Source organism: Ursus maritimus, unplaced genomic scaffold (assembly GCF_017311325.1).
Source record: "Ursus maritimus isolate PB19 unplaced genomic scaffold, ASM1731132v1 scaffold_5, whole genome shotgun sequence".
Classification (NCBI taxonomy): Eukaryota; Metazoa; Chordata; class Mammalia; order Carnivora; family Ursidae; genus Ursus; species Ursus maritimus.
The window spans coordinates 77,976,972-77,996,569 of NW_024426663.1; the positions used below are offsets into that span (position 1 = coordinate 77,976,972).

General features: G+C 60.3%; 2 protein-coding genes across 2 annotated transcripts in view; one reads left to right on the plus strand and one right to left on the minus strand.

Annotated features, from left to right (window-relative positions):
- Nucleotides 1–16,779, plus strand: part of SQSTM1 (sequestosome 1) — a 25,965-nt gene extending 9,186 nt beyond the window's left edge. Inside the window, exons 3-10 of the mRNA XM_040622631.1 lie at nt 5,761–6,012; nt 7,753–7,848; nt 8,387–8,616; nt 8,734–8,875; nt 9,565–9,645; nt 14,484–14,662; nt 14,793–15,024; nt 15,914–16,779. Of these exons, the coding sequence (XP_040478565.1) occupies nt 5,796–6,012; nt 7,753–7,848; nt 8,387–8,616; nt 8,734–8,875; nt 9,565–9,645; nt 14,484–14,662; nt 14,793–15,024; nt 15,914–16,065 (1,329 nt within the window). The 5' untranslated portion in view covers nt 5,761–5,795 and the 3' untranslated portion in view covers nt 16,066–16,779. The remainder of the gene's footprint in view (nt 1–5,760; nt 6,013–7,752; nt 7,849–8,386; nt 8,617–8,733; nt 8,876–9,564; nt 9,646–14,483; nt 14,663–14,792; nt 15,025–15,913) is intronic.
- MRNIP (MRN complex interacting protein) overlaps nt 16,396–19,598 on the minus strand; it is a 22,953-nt gene continuing 19,750 nt past the window's right edge. Inside the window, exon 7 of the mRNA XM_040622630.1 lies at nt 16,396–17,609. Coding sequence (XP_040478564.1) covers nt 17,124–17,609 — 486 coding nt within the window. The 3' untranslated portion in view covers nt 16,396–17,123. The remainder of the gene's footprint in view (nt 17,610–19,598) is intronic.

The following is a 19,598-nucleotide window of genomic DNA, read 5'->3' on the forward strand; positions in this document are numbered from 1 at the left end:
TAGTAGCTGTGAACACGCTATAATGACTTCTTCCCACCTGACATGCTTTTAACCAGTCACAAGCGGGCACCTTGCCAACTTGGGCCTGCCCCCTGCCCCCCCACTTCCCCCCCATCGGCCCAGGCCCTCTGGGCTTCGGGCCTTCTCTCCTCAGCTCAGGGCCCACCAGACCGGAACTCCTGGACTCCAGGCCGAGTAGGGTGCCAAGGATCCAGCCTCAGCCCCCAGGGCCCTGGGATGCCATTCTCCTGTCCTCTTCTCTGGTCACCGGTGGGAGCCCTGCGCCTGCCCTGCCCTGGGGTGCGTGGGACAGCTGGAGCCTGGACGCTATAGGCAAGGCAGATGCTGAGTGTTTGCTTGGGGCCCCATGGGAGGGGGTCGCCCGGGGCTGTCCCGGGGAGGACCCTCTGCCGTACCTGCTCCCTAGCATCAGGGTGACAGCGATGTTGGACAGCATCCCCACGCACCCCACAAACGGTACCTGAGCTCCCCCACATGCCAGGTGCAGGGACACGGGCAGGACTAAGGGTGCTCCCGCCAGCCCTGGCTGCAGAGGGCTTGCAGGGATGTGGACGAGGAGCCAAGCCAGGTGTGCTGGGAAGAGGGGAGCTCCGGCTGGGGGCACACAGGGCCTGGGGTGATGCGGTGAGTCCCCCTGCAGCCAGCTGGAGAGGTGGAGTGGCAAGGGGGTGGGTAGACCCCGGCGGTGAGGGCTGTCAGGGCACTGGGACTTTGGAGCACACGAAAGCCTGATAACTTTTTCAGAAGGTTTTCCGACGAGGCTCGGGCAGGTGGGGGTGGACATGGCCCTGAGCCACTGACCCCAAACCCCTGCCCCCCTCTCCAGAAAGCACGGCTCCCATTTCAGGCATGCTCTCGTTGCCTGGCCTGGGACCGGAGTCCCCGAGGGAGGGCCACGCTGACCTCTCCCAGCCAGCTGCCCTTCTCCCACACTGCCTCTTCCCTGTCTGCCTCCTGGGGCTGCTGCCTGTTCTGCCAGGCCCAGATGCCTCCTCCGCTCTCCTGTCTTGGATCCGCCTGGTGCGCCTTGACCCCTCCGGGGTCGCTGTCTCATCGCAGTCCCCTCCCCCCATACCTCCCGGCCTCTCCATTTATGATTCCAGAACCATCCGCCGGCAGGCTGGCCCTCCGGGGGCCCACAACAGGGCGCGTGGGAGGAGGTCTTGACCAAGGCTGGGACGAGCATGCGAGGTGCTGCACCGTCCGATCCCAGTCGTGACCCTGCTGACCCTCGTCTGAGCCTCCATCCCGGGCATGGGCAGTTTCCACTAATGAATGGCCTTAGAGGCCCCGCGGCCCGGTCACGTCAGACCACCAGACCTGGTGTGACATGTGTATCGGGGGTGCTCTCCTTGTTGCTGTGCTGGGGGACACCAGTGCCCCGGCTGGCGTCTCCATGGGGCAAGGATCCACCAGGGCTAAGGGCCCAGGGACACACGGTTGGGAAGGGGATGGCCACTGGGCATCAGTGGGGTGGGGTGAGGACAAGGTCGGGTCCTGCCTCTACCCAGGTGGCCCGCAGCAACCTCCAGGGACCACCACCTTGGCCCAAGCCCTGACCGCACGTTCCTTTCCGGCCAGGCACACAGGACTGGGGGCTCAGCTAGCGAGGCCCCTAGTGCCACCCATCGATCAGGCTTAGTGCTTCTGCCCGACCTGGGCACCGAGCTTGCTTGTTTTTCTTTCTTTCTTTCTTTCTTTCTTTCTTTCTTTCTTTCTTTCTTTCTTTCTTTTATTTATTTATTTGAGATTGAGAGTGAGAGAGAGCACAAGCAGGGGGAGCAGCAGAGGGAGAGGGAGAAGCAGGCTCTCCATACTGAGCAGGGAGCCCGATGGGGGACTCGATCCCAGGACCCTGGAATTATGACCTGAGCCGAAGGCAGATCCTTCACCAACTGAGCCACCCAGGCACCCCCCGAGCTTTCTGATATGTGTTTACACACATGGCCTGAATTAGGTCTTGGCCTGCGTCCTTCTCCTCCTTCAGCATTGGTGAGAGCTGCCTCCACAGCCCACTGCCCATGGAGGGGCACCATCAGGTGTGGAGGGTGCCCCTCAGTGCCCCCTCGAGGACCAAGTGTCCCGCCCCCATGGGATGGTATGCAGGCAGCAGAGCCTGGACAGCTGCCCCTGTCTTCCAGCCACGCCCTGGCGACTTGGCCTTCCCCACCTCTCCAGTCCTGACTCTCTTGGCTTTCTTCCATTTCCCTGACGACCCACACCTTGAGCCCCCTTTCTTTCTTTCTTTCTTTCTTTCTTTCTTTCTTTCTTTCTTTCTTTCTTTCTTTCTTTCAGATTTATATATTTATTTTTGAGTCAGCGGATGGGGGGGAGGGCAAAGAGAGAGGGAGAGAGATTCCCAAGCATGCTCTGTGCTGAGCGTGGAGCCCGACGCGGGGCTCGATCTCTCCACCCCAGAACACGACCTGAGCCGAAACCGAGTCAGATGCTTAACCAACTGCACCACTCAGGCACCCCGAGCCCCTTTTCTTTAAGAACATCCCCAAACCCACCCCACCTTCACCCCACCATGGCCCCCCACACCTCTCGGCTGGTCTGTGGGCTCTTGCAGGAAGTGTTAAAAGGAGGTAACATCCTGGGGTGCCTGGGGGGCTCAGTCGGTGAAGCATCTGCCTTCAGCTCAGGTCATGCTCCCGGGGTCTTGGGATGGAGTCCCGTGTTGGGCTCCCTGCTCACCGGGGAGCCTGCTTCTCCCTCTCCCTCTACGTGCCACTCCCCCTACTTGTGGGAGCGCACTGCACTCTCTCTTTCGGACAAATAAATAAAAGCCTACAAAAAAAAAAAAAAAAGGAGGTAACATGCAGTGTCTGGGGATTTTCCCAAGGGGGTGCTCAGGAAAGGCCCCACGGAGGAGATGACAATGCAGGAGGAGGAGGGAGAGTTCCAGAAGGGGGGAGGAGCCAGGGGAAAGTCATTAGGTAGAATGAGTTGGCATGGTTAGGAAGCAAGGTGGGGGTGTGTCTGTCCCTGGTGATGGAGTAGAAGGGAGTGGGGGGCGGTGTGGAGCTCCCACCCACAAATCATCTCCATGCGGAAACAAACTCAGTCCTTGGACCCTGTGCTGGGTTCCGGAGGCGCCTGGGCCCCTGTGATCCTCAGTGTCCTCGAGGTGGCCCAGAGAGGCGTGGCCTGAGTCCTGCCATGGCCTTGTCTCTGGTGGCCCCAGCACCCACCTATGGGCGTGGCTCCATGCCCCAAAGAACATAAACAGAACTTAGGAAAACCATTGTCAAGAGATGGGATCACTTCTGTAAGGCAGGCCGTACTGAGGTGTGGACGACGTTCAAGACAGCAATACACCGAATCAGATGACCTCCCGGCCACCCCTGCTTGTCCCCCGGAAACTCCTGACTCATGTCTCTTCTGTGCTCCCCACTCTTTCACCTCAAACCCTGCTGCTGTCTCCTTCCTGACACCCCCACCCCCAGCTGATGCCCCCAAAGGCAGCCAAACCACAGCCAGCTACCTGGGAGGGGCCCCATTCTAGCCCCATTTCAAAGATGAGGAAACTGAGAGGCTTGTCCTATGTCAGAAGACGGCAGGACTGGTGGATAGTGGGTCTTCTGACTCAGGGGCCGGTGGGCACAGGGGAGGTCCCTGAAGTCCAGGGAGAGGACAGGCAGCAGAAGTCAGAAAGGGGCCTTGGACCATGGGGACAGGGTCTGGTTGGTTGGCTCTGGTCTCCCTGCTGCCACCGGGGCCTCTGTGGGCTCTCGTGGCTCTGGGGTCCTGCTTCCCACCCTGGCTGCCTGGCTGCCTGTTAAAATGTCACTGAGATAGGTGGCAGTGGGCGGGGATCCCCCCTGTTATGACGGGTGGTCATGGGATGCTGACTCACTGCCGGCCAGACCACCTGACCTCTCCCTGCAGGCGAGAGGGCCCTGCCAGGGGGTTCCCCAGCTGCCGCCTTGTTTACTTCTCACTGGCCTTGGGGGAGGAGGGCAGGGCAAGGGCCACGCTCCGCAGGAGGGCATCCTGGGAAGGCCAGAGCGGGGACTCTCCGGGGGTGGGGGCCTCCACGTTGGCTTCCCTGGGCCCCATTTCCTGCCACCCCCCTCCCCCTAAGCTCTCCATCCCTCCCCACAAACCCACCACAGTCCCAAATGGGGCCAAAGGGCCAGAAAGCGAAGGAGATTCTGTTTCCGCTGCTTGTTTGCACAGGGGCCACACCTTGAGCCCTTCCTGAGGCCCGAGGTTCCCCAGAGCCCCAGGGCTTGCTTTCTGCACCCCCACTGGCTAGGATGAGGCCACTGAAACTTGGGGGGGTGGGAAGCTGGGCTCTTGGCCCAGGCTGCCCTGGGTGGCGAGGCCTCCGGGCTTCTGAGTCACACACGCGTGGACACCTGTGGATCCCGGCAGTCTCTGCCCAGCGCTGCCCCTTGGCCATCCCCTGCCCCTGTCTGCAGGGCAGTAGGCACTGGGTCCCTTTCCCAGGCTCACAACAGGGCTGTGGGGAGAGGCCCGAGAGGGGAGGTCCTCTTTGCTGCCTTGGGTGGGATGGGCCTCCTCTGGAGCCCCCTGAAGGGCCCAGACACACCTGTGGACGCGTCTCTGCTGTGTTCCCCTAAGCAAATGGCTTTCACATCTGAGAGCCAGGTCCACCCACCCTTCGCTTCTGGGTTTCCCATCCCTTGAGGTTTTGCCTGCTCCCACAAACCCCACCATGAGAGGACACGACTTTGACTCAGCAGGTCTGCCTTTTTCTCACAGGACCCCACCTGGCAGACCGCATAGCACGACAGACCCTTCCTGCCCACCTCCTTCCAAGACCCTCCCCCCACCTTCCTCCAGACCTTGTGAACAGGTGGGTTTTGCCACATAAAGCTGTGTTTCTTGGGGACTAGGTGGAGGGCTGTTGGTCTGACCCCTGGGATGTCCATGAGGCCAGCAGGCCTGAGACCACACAGGCCCTTTGGGCACCACCTGCGGAACTGAAGTCTGTGCTGACAGGTGGGTGTCCGGCTGCCTGGGGGAGTCTCTTGGGCTGCACTGAACACCTGATGGACACAGAGGCTCCAGGAAGCCACAGCTGGCCCTCTGGCCAGGCGAGGGGGAGGGGACCCCGTGCTCCTCAGGCACCTCTCAGCCCTACCCCCTATTATACTGGGAGCCCCTCTGATGCTCAGGCCTGATTGGGGGGTCTGTCCCTCAACCCAGCAAGGGGCCTTCATGGAGGATGCTGGGGGCGCAGGAACGGGCTGCCACCTGGGAAGCCAATTGTTTCCAGTGGATGGCAAGCCGTGGAGAGTGGCCAAGCCCGGACAGCACCCCGGGAGCCAGTTTTCTCTGGCCCGGGGCTTCGGGCCGCTGAGGCCCCCCTCCCGCTGCTCTGGTATCCCTGGCGGCCTCCGGCCTGCTTTGCTGAGTCACGGCCAGGCCCAGGCCTGGGAGGGTTCTGGGGCGGGACCCCTGTGGGTGCTTTCCCGCAGGTGAGGAGGCTGGAGCCTCCAATGTCAGAGTCCCGGGAGGCCTCTGATGGTCCCGGGGGCACTGAGGACAGTGAGGAGAGGGGTCGGTTATAAGGGGGTGCGGGATACCGTGAGGGGACAGCGGCGGGGGGGGCGATGCAGGGCGGGGGGCAGCGGGCTCGGGGCCTCGGCAGGGCGACTCGCGCGGGGCGGCGGGGCGGGGCGGGGCACGGAGACCCCGCCCCCAGGAGGCCGGCCGGGGCGGGGCTTCCCGCGTTCTCTACAAAAGCCGGGCGCCGGCGGCCGCCGCGGCTCGGCTCGTCTCATGCTCAGCGACGTGCAGCGATGGCGTCGCTCACCGTGAAGGCCTATCTTCTGGGCAAGGAGGACGCGGCCCGCGAGATCCGCCGCTTCAGTTTCTGCTTCAGCCCCGAGGCCGAGGCGGAGGCCGAGGCTGAGGCGGAGGCCGCGGCCGGGCCCGGGCCCTGCGAGCGGCTGCTGAGCCGGGTGGCCGCCCTGTTCCCGGTGCTGCGGCCCGGCGGCTTCCAGGCGCACTACCGCGGTGAGCGAGCCGGGCGCCCTCGTGGGGGTGCGCGGGGCCGTGACGCAGGCCTGCTCGTCCGGCCGGGGGCGCGCGCGGGGACCCGCTGCGGCCGCTCTCCGGGGGGGTCGGTCCGGGCGCTGCCGCGGGTGTCGGGCCCGGGGACCCGGGGGCGCAGGGCGCCGGCCTCCTTCCGCCGTGACGTCGCAGGACTTGGCCGGGGCGCGCTGGGGCGTCCTCGCGGGCCGGCGGCGGGCACTCGGGTTACGCTGACAGCTTGCTGCTGCCGAGTCGGGACTGGCTGGGCCCCGGGAAGAGCCGGCCGGACGCGGAGGAAGGGCTGGCGGGGGAGAGCGGGGAGGCGGGCCGACCAGCGCGCGCGGGGGCGGGGGGGTGCGTTCCGGGTATCGCGGCCCGCTGGCGAGCCCGGGGTGGCGGCGGGGGCGAAGTGGTCAGGGACCTGACCCAGGCGCAGGCCAGAAGTGCGTCCCCCCCCGGCAGTGGACGAGAGGGCGCAGTTGGCGTTATGCGGCCAGCGTCGGAGCAGCGGAGAACCAATTGAGAACGCGCTCGGTTCTTGCTGCGCTGGTGTGGGGGTGGGGGTGGGGGTGGGGAGCCGGTCGGGTCCGGGAGGGAGGCGGGCAGCCAAGGCCGGCCCCTGGGAGGGGCAGTGCCGGGCTCTCCCTGCGGAGCGCTGCCAGCTGGCCAGACCCGTTCCTGGTTTGTTTGTTTTTGTGATAACTTTATGGAGCTATAATCCGCTTCCCGTGTAATTCACCCGTTCAGCGTGAACAGTTCCGGAGCGACTTGTGCACCCTTCTTCGCAGTTTCAGAACCTTTGCCTCACCTGAGAAAGGAACTAAGGCTTAGCCAGGATTTAGCTCTCATCCCCTTCCGCTCTAAGCGAGCGCTTATCTTTTTCTCAGTGGATTTCCTTATTTTGGACGTTTCCTATAAACATTGACACGGAACCCTGCACTTTCCGGTTCTTTTGTACCCGGCTTCTTGCAGTCGGCATAACATTTTCAAGGTTTAGCTGTGTTGTAGCTTGTGTCTGGACTTCATTCCTTTTTGTGGTGAATAACGTTCCATTTTCTGGACATTCAGCGTTTTGCTTATCCACTTCTTAGCGGGTGGGTGTTGGGTTATCGCCTTTTGACGCTGCCTCTGTTATGGTGGATGTTGCATCCGGTGGCCCGCAGAGCTGGCCCAGCCTGCAGGTGTAGGGGGTGGTTTGGCCTGCGTGATGGGACTTTAACACCATTTGCTAAATCTAAGTATCAGAGTAGCACAAATACTGTAGCTTCACTGGGGGGGTGGAAGCAGGCCCCCGGCTTTTGGAGGGGCTGAGCCCCCAGGAGCCGGTCACAGGTGGGGATCTCCTACAGTTGAAGATGGGTCTCGGCCTGGTCAGAGGTGGACCGAGGCAGCACCTGTGTAAGGGGCAGCTGGCTCAGAGGCAGAGTGACAGGTGGCCAGCTGTCACAGCAGCCGCCCCTGCACACACGCACACGCACGCATGCGCACACACGCTCTGTCTCCCGTGGGCGCCCAGGGCCCACCCCGGAGTGCTTACCTTCCAGGCAGTGTTACAGTGGACGGGCAGTCTGGCCTCAGCCCCGCTGCCCACGGGCTCACACAGGTGTGCGTCAGTTCCTAGGCCTGCAGATGCCCCACTAGCACCGGCCTCCGCCCTTCTCAGCAGCTTGTATCTGACCGAGAAGCCTCGGGTGCTCACATGCTGTCTTGTCCACAACCTAGATGAGGACGGAGACTTGGTGGCCTTTTCCAGTGACGAGGAACTGAGCATGGCGATGTCCTATGTGAAGGATGATATCTTTCGGATTTACATCAAAGGTAAAAGTCTGTTCTGGGTGCTGCCTGAAGCTGGGTGCTTCTTGCCGAGTAAAACCTGCTTGAGGCTATTGAGCAGTCCCCTCCGAGGAGCGGGGAAGAACCTTGGGTTGTTGAACATCGGACTTAATCATCTCTGTGCTTGGCCTGAGAGAGGAGTTCCACAAGGGGTGGGGCCTGGGGATCTCTGGGTTCACTCTTGATTATGCTCTGGCCAAGTGCCGTGGGCTGGGGGCAGCTTTGGGGATGCAGTAGGGTTATTTTAATGGGGTGGGGGGCAAGGCCACAGGCCACAGCTATGCAGACATAGTTCCCTGCTGCTTCTCACTTGCCTGGGCCACATGTACTGGGTACCAGGCACAGAGACTGGGATCCTCCTGGCAGGTTCTTGGGTCCCCTTGTTGCGGTCACTCGAACAGCTGGGTTGCGCACGGACTCCGTGTCTGGAGAGCAGGGCCAGGGGCCGCTGACTGAAAGCCCCACAGTAGTGACGAGTGGGAACCGTGGGGTCCCACCTCGTGGCTCTCTGTCCTCCCTGCAGAGAAGAAGGAGTGTCGGCGGGACCACCGCCCCCCGTGTGCCCAGGAGGCACCCCGCGGCCTGGTGCACCCCAACGTGATCTGTGACGGTTGCAATGGGCCAGTGGTGGGGACCCGCTACAAGTGCAGCGTGTGCCCGGACTACGACCTGTGCGCCGCCTGCGAGGGGAAGGGCCTTCACCGGGAGCACAGCAAGCTCGTCTTCCCCGCCGCCTTTGGGCCCTTCTCCGAGGTGAGCGGGGCTCCCTCGCAGGCTGGGACGCGCACGCGGGCACGGAGGGGCTGGGGTCGGGGACGAAGGAGCCCCCCGCCCGGGTGTCACTCGGCCCCTCTGCTCGCTCCTCCTCAGGGCTTCTCTCACAGCCGCTGGCTCCGGAAGCTGAAGCACGGGCACTTCGGGTGGCCCGGCTGGGAGATGGGCCCACCGGGGAACTGGAGCCCGCGTCCTCCCCGAGCAGGGGATGCCCGCCCCGGCCCTGCAGCAGAATCAGGTAAGGGCGCTTCACAGCCGTTTGGGGTGCTTAGTCCTCACAAAACCTGCAAAGTGGGGAGCATCATCTTCATTTCACACACAGGGAAACGGGGGCACCTGAGTGCCCAAGGCCGCTAGTTCACCTGCACTAAACCGAGGCTTGGCCCAGGTGTGGCTCAGCCTTGAGCTCCCCACCCCCATCAAGGCTTTTTTTTTTTTTTTTAAAGTAAGCTGTATACCAAGCGTGGGGCTTGAACTCACGACCTTGAGCTCGAGTGCGTGCTCTGCTCACAGCCAGCCAGGTGCCCCTGCTCAAGTATTTTTAAACGTAGCCACCAAGTTAAACAGAGCTTGTATTCCAGAATTCTGGATTCTGGTTTTTATTCTGATTTTATTAACGTACTGTCCTCTGATATACCTCCTGGTTTGGAACAAAGGAGGGGGTGTGTGTTTGATTCCGATGTGGTTCGAGCTAGAGCGTGGTCGGTATTGTATACCGCAGGTAGCGAGTCCCCCACGGGCTTCCGAGCACTGGGGGCGCCGAGGGGCCCAGAGCGGGAGAGAGTGCGGGAAGGCTGCCGGGACAAGACTCTCGGGGATGGAGGGCACCTGTGAGGAAGGTGATAGGATCGTCACAGGTGTCGAAGTCATTGAGAAACCTGCTTTGAATTGAACAGTTTTCGTTTTTTTGTTTTTTGAAAACCAAAGCTGCTGGCCCGTCGGAGGATCCCAGTGTGAATTTCCTCAAGAACGTAGGGGAGAGTGTGGCGGCTGCCCTGAGCCCTCTGGGTAAGTGGCGGCCTCTGTCCTTCGAGAGGAGCAGCCTTTTTGATCACTCGGTGAGGGGGCGGCTGGTGGGCACCTTGCCCCCCCCCCCCGGTCACCGTGGAGGAATGGTGACTGCCCGTGCCCTTGGGGCCGGCCAGCAGTTGTCGCCTCATGCCAGCCTTTGCCGTGCGCTGCGCCGCCGGCCACTCAAGGTTGAATTCCCTGACTCTGGAGCTTTCCCCGTGGAGTGAAGTGGAATCTGCGAGTGTTTCGTTGGGATAATCCCAGTAGCTTCCGCTGCAGGGCTGGCTTGTCAGCTTCTGACTGTTCTTCACACAAAGGACAGTCTGCTTTCCCCCCGAACGTGAGCCCTGGGGTTTACTCCAGGGCTTGGGGGAGTAGTTAGCTGAGCGGCCGTTTCTCTTTTCTCCCTTCTGTGTTTTGCAGCCCCAACCTTTCTGGGGGCTTCCTGCGTGCCCGGCTTGTGCCCGCGCTTGGGGAGCAGGGTGTGACAGAGGGTTTCCGGCAGCCTCTGGTCCGATGTGAGGTCTCTGCGTGGGTGGGTGGCTGAACCGCAGCGGGTACCCCCTTACGGTGGGACTGTCCCAAGGCTTTAGAAGGCGTCTGGTGTATGCGCTGGCCGAGATGGGGGTGCTGCAGGCTGGGCCCCGTGGCAGTGGGTGTCCGCTACGAAGGTGACTTCTGGTTCAAGGTTACAGTGGATCCGTGATCGGACTAGAAGAGTGCTGAGCTTTGTGACTGCAGTGGCAGCGAGTGTCCGCTGTCTGAACGGATGCTGATGGGAAGGGGACGCAGGACCACTCTCGCCTCCAACTTGAGACCCTTTCGGCTCCTGCTTCTTCAGGCTGGGGCGCGGCTCAGCAGTGACCTCCTGGCATTGCTGCTCCGGGGAACAGCTCAGACCACGTGCCGTGGTTTCGTACTGGATTTAAAGGCTCTTGAGAAAAAGAAAAGAAAGAACTGGTGTTCTTAATGCCTTCTAGGAGGATAACAGTGGAGCGGCGATGAGGTTATAATCAGGAGATAAGCTAGTGCTAGAGCCCAGCTGCCGCTCAGGGCGCCGTGATGGGAGCGCGAGGCCGTGCAGAGTTCTGAGAGCTGGTCCTCTAAGGGGTTGTGATGTAGGGGCAACGGGAGGCTTCTCTCTGGAAGCTGGGAAATGGACGGTGGTTCTCAAGGCTGGCTCAGCCTCAGAATCACCAGCACGGTTCTTTTGCTATCGATTTTGGTGTATGGAAACTTCACTAAAATTCTTTTGAAGAACAAAGTCCTTCACTAAAAGAGTGAACCAGACAAGCTGGGAAGTCTCAAACCGAAGTCTGGGTTCAGGTAGGGAACCTTGGAACAGGGCAGAGTCCCAGGTCCACCTTCTGGATTCTGGTAAATTGGTCTTGGGTTGGGCCTGGGATCTGTGTGTTTTGAAGGCTTGCCAGGGACTCTGGGTCCCACTTGCCCATCTGAGCCGGTGGCATGTTTCAGAACTTGACCCGGATTCCCCGCTCAGGACATAGGGGAATAATTTTGGCAGCACTCAGAGGCCTTGTAGGGTAAGGGTAAAGGCCTTCTCGGGTCTTTCAAAGTGGATGGAGTTGCTGTGTTCCAACTGGGGAGGCGCGAGCCCTCCAAACAGCCGGGCAAGTTTCCATAAACAGGTCTCTGAGTAGCTTCAGTTCAGAGCCACTTGCAGAATTGATTAAATTCTAGAGTTATGGGTATTTTTCTTTCTTAAGTGGAACTGACAGCTAGGATGACTCATGCTAAAGGCCTAGAAGGGACTGTTCCCAGAGCAGGGGCCCGGAGGGACAGCCAGTAATACCTCCCGGAGGGCGGACTGTGTGCGGTGACTCAGCCGTTTTAAAGCAAAACCCCCAAGACCTTGTTTGGTAGGCGTCCCGAGAACCAGCTGAGCAGGTCGGCTGAGGAGTCCCGGGACTGCTCCCGGCCCGAGTTTGCAGTCACTGACCTCTGGGACCCAAACCACAAGTCCTTTCCTTGTCCTAGGGTCTTCAGAAGATACCCCCCCATCACAGGCTCCAGGGGAAGCAGGGCACAGCTGGTGGTACGGTCTGTAAGCCCCTAGGTCTCACTCAGGTTATCATCGGTTGGAGACACTTGGTGTTCTAGAATCTCTCTGGTTCATTGACAGAAGTCCTGTCATTCACCCACAGAGAAGAGCGGGACAGTATATGGGTGCTTATTGTATGTTCTTCCACTTTTTCTGTTTGCTTGAACCTTTCTTTCCTTTTTTTTTTTGTTTGTTTTTGTTTTGTTTTTTAAAGATTTATTCTTTAGAGGAAGTGTGGGTGGGGGGAGGGACAGAGGGAGAGAGAATCTCAAGCAGACCCTGCACTGAGCGCGGAGCCTGATGCTGGGCTTGATCTCACGTCCCTGACATCACGACCTGAGTTGAAACCAAGAGTCGGAAGCTCAACCGACTGAGCCACCTGGGCGCCCCTGCCTGAACTTTTCATGGTGGAAAGTTGGAGGGAGAATAGAAGGGGAAAAAGGACTTAAATATTACAGATGGGGGGCTGGTAGCCAAGCCTGCTTTTATTTGTTTGCTCCTCACACTCTACCAAAGTAACAGGAGAGGAATTAAACACAAGAGTATAAAGCAACGTGGACAAGGAAAAAGGGGAAAAAGTTTTAGAGGACAAGGTAAGACCTTAAACTTTGCACGGTGGGAAAGGGTGTAGGGGGTGGTGACCAGCAGCGAGGAGCCATCGGAAGCCGACGTGCCTGCACAGGGACACTGGTGAGAGGCAGGATGGCTGGTCAGGAAGGGCAAGGAACGGGGTGGTTGAAGGCCACTCTTCAGGATCACACAGAGATTGCTGGCTGGTCAGCCCGAGGCTGGTCCTTGCCCACCCACACACGACACCTGGGGCTTAGTTGCTGGAGCCTTTGACCCAGGGAGGCCTCAGCCCTAGGGACACAGAGCAGGGTGAGGCAGCAGCCTGAAATCGGGCACGGTAGGGGACAGTGGGTCTAGCAGGGGCTGGGGCGTCCCTGCTCAGGAGAGGGTCCTATGCTGCCACCCGGGATCCCGCTGCCTGGCCAGGCACCTGGCCACCCTGCAGAGGGAGACGGATGTGGGCCCTGGCCCCTCGCAGAGGGCCTCCTGGCAGCCTCCTCTTAGCACCTCGCTGGGATCAGAAGGCCACGATCACCAGCCGTTTGGGAACATCTCTGCTCACGACAAGAAGGAACTTGGGGAAGGACTTTACAGGAAAGAGAATGTCAACATTCTCCGTGAGATACAAAAAAGTATTTCTATCCTTGAAACAAAGAACAGGATACCATAAAAATGACAAAACAGATTAAGATAAGAACAGATAAGAACTGATCAGGAACTTTTTTTTAGAAATTAAGAAAAATAGCCAGAATAAAGAAAACTTCAAAAGAAGGCTTAGATTTTAAGGTCATTTCAAGGAAATATTCCAAAAACAAAAGAGATGAGAAGAGAGAAAAGGTGAGAAGATTCGAAGATTATTCCCAGAGGCCCAGGGTAGGACAAATAATAGGAATTCTAGGAAGAGAACAGACAAAGCTGAAGGAAGGAATTGAACAAAGACGCTAAGACCATCTGGACACGGAGGACATTAACCTCTGGGTTGATGGACTCCAAGTGCCTTGGACAGTGACCAAGAAAGATCCCGCCCCAGAGCTCGTTGTCCTGTCCCAGAACCCTTTGGAGAAGGGGAGGCTCTGGAGGTGCTCCGGGTTGCTGTAAGCCCGAGAGGTCAACGGCCAACTCTGGAAGACTACGGATCGACGGGTGACTTCTGGAGTCTGAGCTGAAATGGTTTCTCAACCTGGAACTCTGTTCCCAACCGAAACGGCCCCCGGGTGAGGGCAGAGCAAAGCTGTTACATAGTGGCGTTCGCCGAAACACTGAGCGTTGTTTTCACTGTAAGTTTTTGAAAGGATGGGAAGGGGAGGTAAGCGTTGACCCAGAGCAGGAAGCCGTGAACCTGAGCCATCAGAGAAAAGGCAGTGTAGGTTGAAAGCCGTCTGTGGGGAGCGGGCTGTGTGTGTGGGGGGTCGGGAATCTTCGCTTGAGCCTTCTGGAATGGTTGGACTCTAAGCTGTGGGCATGTCGTTCTCGGATAAATTAATTAGAAACAGCACCCGTGACTCTGCCCTCTGGGCATGTGCGCCCGTGTGACCCACTGGCCGGGGCTTCCAGCCTCGTGGGCCTCCCGCAAAGCCGAGCAGGACTCCTGTGTTTCCCATCTGCCACCCACCCTGTCCTGGGCACCGTGGCTGTGGCTCTCTGGCCACGTCTGGTGTGTGGCTCCCTGTTCCTAGCCTGCTGCCCACACAGGGCAAAACGGGGGCTATTCGTGGGCTTTTTGCTCCAGAGCCAACCTGGGTGTTGGTTGAGATTAAGGTTTCATTAAGTTGGAAGAAGAGGAAGGGCCGGTAAGGTGGACAAGTCAGCAGACATTTTCTAGGGGCCGAAGTTGGGGGCCAGGATATGGGGAGCAGTCAGCCCTTGGGATCCCGAAGGTCTGACAGGAGCAGCCATCTGCCGTGTGGCTGGTGGGCTGGCCTCGTGGCCTGGTCCCGCGCCGGCTGAGTGACTCCGGGGTCAGCAGCCGATGCCGTCGTGAGCCCTGCTGCGCGTGGGGCCTGTGTGAGCCCATGGCGCCCCCCACTACGCTGTGTCCCCCTCGCCCCCCACTACGCTGTGTCCCCCCCACACCCCCCACTACGCTGTGTCCCCCTGCCCCCCACTACGCTGTGTCCCCCCCCGCCCCCCACTATGCTGTGTCCCCAGCTGGGAGGCCCTCTGCAGTACTCACAGGTGTTGGCTTCCTTCTCGGTCTCCGCAGGCATCGAAGTGGATATCGACGTGGAACACGGAGGGAAGAGAAGCCGCCTCACCCCCGTCTCTCCCGGCAGCTCCAGCACCGAGGAGAAGTGCGGCTCTCAGCCCAGCAGCTGCTCTTCGGACCCCAGCAAACCGGATGGGGACCCTGAGGGCAGCGGACGCAGTCTCGCCGGCAGATGTGCAAGGTCAGCCTGGGTCGGCGCCGCCTGAAAGACAAGTGCTGACCCCCGACCCCCGGCCACTGCCCCCCCGACCGCGTTTATGTCATTCTGTGAACTGCTGCTAGAACTTTCCTCGCCGCTCCCGGGAGCGGAGGCTGGTGTGCTCACAGGTGGTTCTGTTCCAGGAACAGATGGAGTCTGATAACTGCTCGGGAGGAGACGAAGACTGGACTCATCTGTCTTCAAAAGAAGTGGACCCATCTACAGGGGAGCTCCAGTCTCTGCAGATGCCCGAATCCGAGGGGCCGGGCTCTCTCGACTCTTCTCAGGAAGGGCCCACGGGCCTGAAGGAAGCTGCGTTGTACCCACATCTGCCACCAGGCGAGTGATTGCCAGCAGTTCTGTATTTCCTCCTTCGCCCTCAGAACACGCCCTCGCCTCTCCTTAGCATCTGGACCCAGAATCCGAGGGCAGTGGGATTTAGAGGCCACCTCCTGTTTCCCCGAGGAAAGCATCAACCTCGGAGTGGGAGTCGTGGCCAGGGTCCCTGTGGGAGCCAGGCGGGAAGCCCCCCGTGTGGCGAGCTGGTGCGCGGTGCAGGCGGGCCCGGAGCACAGCTGAGTCAAAGGGCAGCAGCCCCCTGGCTCTGGCTTGTTACTCCAGCGACGATGTTGGGAACCGTGAAACTGGGGAGATCCCTGCTGGGGGCCACATCTGGCCCTTTGGCCCCTGGTGTTGATCTCTGCCTCAGAGCAGCGGCGGCAAGCTATCACTTGCGGGCCAAGAATGATTTTTTTTAAAGATTTTTCGAGAATGAGCACGCACAAGCAGGGGGGTGGTGGGAGAGGGAGAAGCAGGCTCGCTGCTGAGCAGGACACCCAAGGAGGGACTCGATCCCATGACCTGAGCCGAAGGCAGACGCCCAACCGACTGAGCCACCCAGGCGCCCCTGATTTTGTCATTTTGATAATGGTTGGGAAAAGGTCAAGATGTGAAAATGGGAGGAGGGCAAAGCGTCAGGACGGAAGTCGCCATGGAGCGCGGCCGCGCCCTGGGTTTGCGGCTGTCCGTGGTGTCCGGGGTGTTATGTTGTCAGGCGGAGCCGAGCTGTTAGGAGACCATTGAGCCTTGCAGAGCCGCTCACACTGCTCACCCCGTGACTTCCCCGGGAAGAGCCTGGCCCTGCCTGGGAGGCTCAGCGCCTGTGGGAGGGCTGGGCGCGCGGTGCTGCTGGCTGCCCCCCTCACCGCTCTCGTCCTCCCTCTGGCAGAAGCTGACCCCCGGCTCATCGAGTCGCTCTCCCAGATGCTGTCCATGGGCTTCTCGGATGAGGGCGGCTGGCTCACCAGGCTCCTGCAGACCAAGAACTACGACATCGGGGCCGCACTGGACACCATCCAGTATTCCAAGCACCCGTTGTGACGGCTTCTGCCCCCTTGTTCTGCCCCCCTTCTTGTCGCCTCGTCGTGTTGAGCTAGTGTAGAACAGCAGGGCCTCTCTAAGGGCCACTTTCTCTGCATTCTTCTTCCGGAATCTGGGGCAGGGATGCACCAAGCCATCAGGGCAGTAGAGCAAGTGACAGAGGGGGAGGCCCCGTGTGTGGATGCGGGGTCCGAGAAGCGTCTACCGGCTTCTGGGGCGGACGGAGTCCTTGCTGGGGAGGACGTGGAGGCCACATGGCACCCTGCTCCTGCTCCCCCCCACCAGGATCACACCAGCAGTCCAGAATGTCTTGCCTAATGGCCTTCTGCCTTTTTTTTTTTTCTTTTTTTTAATGACTAATAGTAGGCTGACATATAGTTGATTTTCTTCTAGAAACCTGATCGGCTCCAAGTTTAGAGCGAGTACAGCCAACAGCCTGTCCGGTGGGGGAGGAGCAAGGACGGGAGGACAGGGCAGTCCAGGACTGGGCTTCTCGAATCCGTGAATGAGGAGGGGCTGAGCGAGAAGGGAGGCCGGTGCTCGCAGAATACTGCCTGTTCCATAACCACTCTAGTTCTCATGTTTCCAGACGTGCCCGTTGCTTTTACAGGAAGGAAACCCCTTTGTAACCATTCTGTGGCTATGTTGCAAACGATCTGTAATTAAACGGTATAAGCACTTTAATCAAAGATGTTACAGCCAGCGGTGACCTGACAGTTGTGTTTGTCCTTCTTGACAGTTTGCAGAAATCATCCCCGGTCCTTTTATTTTTTTTAAAGATTTTATTTGAGAGAGAACATGTGCGAGCAGGCGGGAGGGGCAGAGGGAGAAGCAGAACCCCCGGAGCAGGGAGCCTTTTGCGGGGCTTGGTCCCAGGACCCTGAGATCATGACCTGAACCAAAGGCAGACGCTTAAGTGGCTGAGCTGCCCAGGTGCGCCCCCCCCGCCCAGTCCTATTTAAAAGCTAACTGGGGAGCCCCCTTGGCAGTGGCCGAGAGGTCCAGGGGAGAAGGGCTCATGGAATGCGTGTCCGTGTCGGCAACACTCTAGTTTCAGTTCACAGGTCGTCTTCAAAGTCCTCACCAGTTTTAAAGAGGTCACACAGTCGCACAAGTGGGGGCTCCTGTACCCCTGTGACCAGGGGCCTGCCCTTTGCCAGAGGACCAGTGTCCCGTGGCTGTCCGGGGGGCTTCATGCAGGACCGCTGGGACTCCGACTTGAGAGAGCGTGCGGGCCAGGGAAGCTTGGGTGCAGCGAGGAGCCTGCCGGGGCGCCCTTCCCTTGGGGTCTGGACGTGGAGGGTCCCCTGCTCAGCCAGTGCTGCCCCGGCTGGTTTGGGGTCCCTCTGCAGGGGTACCGGGGGCTCCACGTCCACATGTGGGCCATCTCCATGAGGCAGCAGGAATCGTTCCCACTTGGCAGACGTGGCTCTGACCTGTGGGGCCGGACGTGGAGGATCCCCCTGAGGAAAAGAAAGCTCCCCGGTGCCCCAGTCCTTGTAGCTGCCGCCTTCTTTGACCTTCCTGGCCAGGCCAGTGCGGTCCTGCAACAGAAATGAGAGAAGAGAACCGTGTCCTCTGTGCAGAACAAGTGCCCATGGCCCTGCAGGACCAAGGGACGGGAGGGAAGGGTCCCCACGCCCGCACTGCTTCCTCCTCTCCGCCTCGGGGCTCCCACACTTCTCGCTCTCTCTTCTGCCTTCTCAGTGGCTCTCGGGCCAGCAGGCTAGCGACCTGCCTTCATCCGGTAGTTTAGCAAAGCAGGGCAAATGGATGCCTCGCTCCTCCACCAGATCCCACGACCAGGCTTTCCAAAAGAGACTACTGCCACGGGGACCTTAGAATCAGGTGCCTGAGACCATCTGGAAAGGGGTGAAGACCTTCCATCCTGTTTGCTCATTGCCAGGCAGATGGGAAGGTATCTGCAGAACCGTGGGGAGGGGCTGAAGCTGTGGAAGTGGCCGCGCAGAGGACCCCAGGAGGAGGTGACTGCAGCCCTGGGGCCTGGCTTCTCCCTTCTCCCTCAGGAACCCCAGATCACCAGAACTGGGGTCTGAGTGCCTACGGAGGACGGCTCACACTGACAGGACCCTACGTCACGACCCCAGGGCGCTGTGGAGGAGGCTTGGGGTCCACTCTGCCCCCGACCTGCCGTGACCACACTGACCCACTGCGCAGCCTGAGTTCCTCACACGTGCCTGTGAAAGACCACCCCGGGCCGGTGTGGCTGAAATGTTAACCTAGGGCCCGGCCATCAGCCACCACCGCTATTCCACGACTCGGAGACTCAGAGCTGCACAGCTATTAGAGGCCACATCAAAGTCGGACCTTTGCACTGCCATTTGAAGCTGGCCAGGCTGAGCTTGGCCTTGGTGGGGATGGCGGTGACCAATGCCCAGCAGAGATCTCCGCCTGAGTGCCCGTGGCTGCTGTGACGGAATAAGTTCAAGCCTGCAGTCTGAGGCCTTGAATGTGCAGTGGGGTCTGGCGTGCTGGGTGCGTGGCCTCAGGAACGAGCAGCAGGGTGCGGGCGGTGCTGGGGGTGCAGGTGGGAGGAGCCTGAGCTTACCTCGGACCACGGACGCCCCAAAGCCCCCACCACACATACTGTAGCTGACCGAAGACGCCGTGCAGCCAGCAGGACAGACTGCACAGCTGGCTGTAGCACGGTCACACCAGAAAGGGCGGGTGCGGCGGGGGTGCGGTCAAGAACCAAACCCTTGGGGTGACTGGCCCCACACTGGGCACCCCCGGCCTTGGGGACCTGCACTGGGAAGACCAGTCCCTGTATCACATCAGGCTCTGAAAACCTGGGGCCTCACACACAGAGCTGGAGGGCAACGGGACATGAAGTCCCTGCCCTTAAAGAGCCAACACGCTAGGTAGCTGGCCCAACACCGCATAGAAATAGCAGCCGGAAAAGGCACCTGGTATATATGTGAAGGTTTATCGACTAATTTTAGGATGTGCGCTGGCGGGGCAGGGAGCTGCTGGAGGCATCTCTGGGAACAAAAGTGTGGGGGCGCCATTTCACTTGTCCTCCCCCGGCCTGGACGAGTGGGGCTCACGGGAGCCAGTTCTGTCTCCACCTACCGTGCCAGCACCGTGTGCTCTGCGCTAGCACCCCTGCAGTCTCCTTCCACCCAACCTGCCCACCCCGGCAGGCACCCCTGCAGAGCGGATCCTGTCCTGGGGGTGGGGGCGGGGACCAGTGTGCCAGCCTGGCCTCTTGGCTAGCTAGGAAGGGGGCAAGCCTGGTGCTCTGGTGTCCCCACAGCTGTTGCAGTGGCTAACTGCGGGCCGGGCCAGGGGCCAGCCCTGCTTGTAAGAATCCATGGCGGTTGCAGCTGGGCCTCTAGGAAGTGCAGGGAGCAAACCACGCCCCGGGGACCGGCAGCAGGGAAAGCAGGGGCGGGGCACTGCCCATGGCGTCTGCAGCTCAGCCACAACAGGGGGGGTGCACACGGCTCACAGGGACACATCTAGACCCAACCCCGTGGCTCTGCTGACCATGGCGGATTATGCTACAGGGC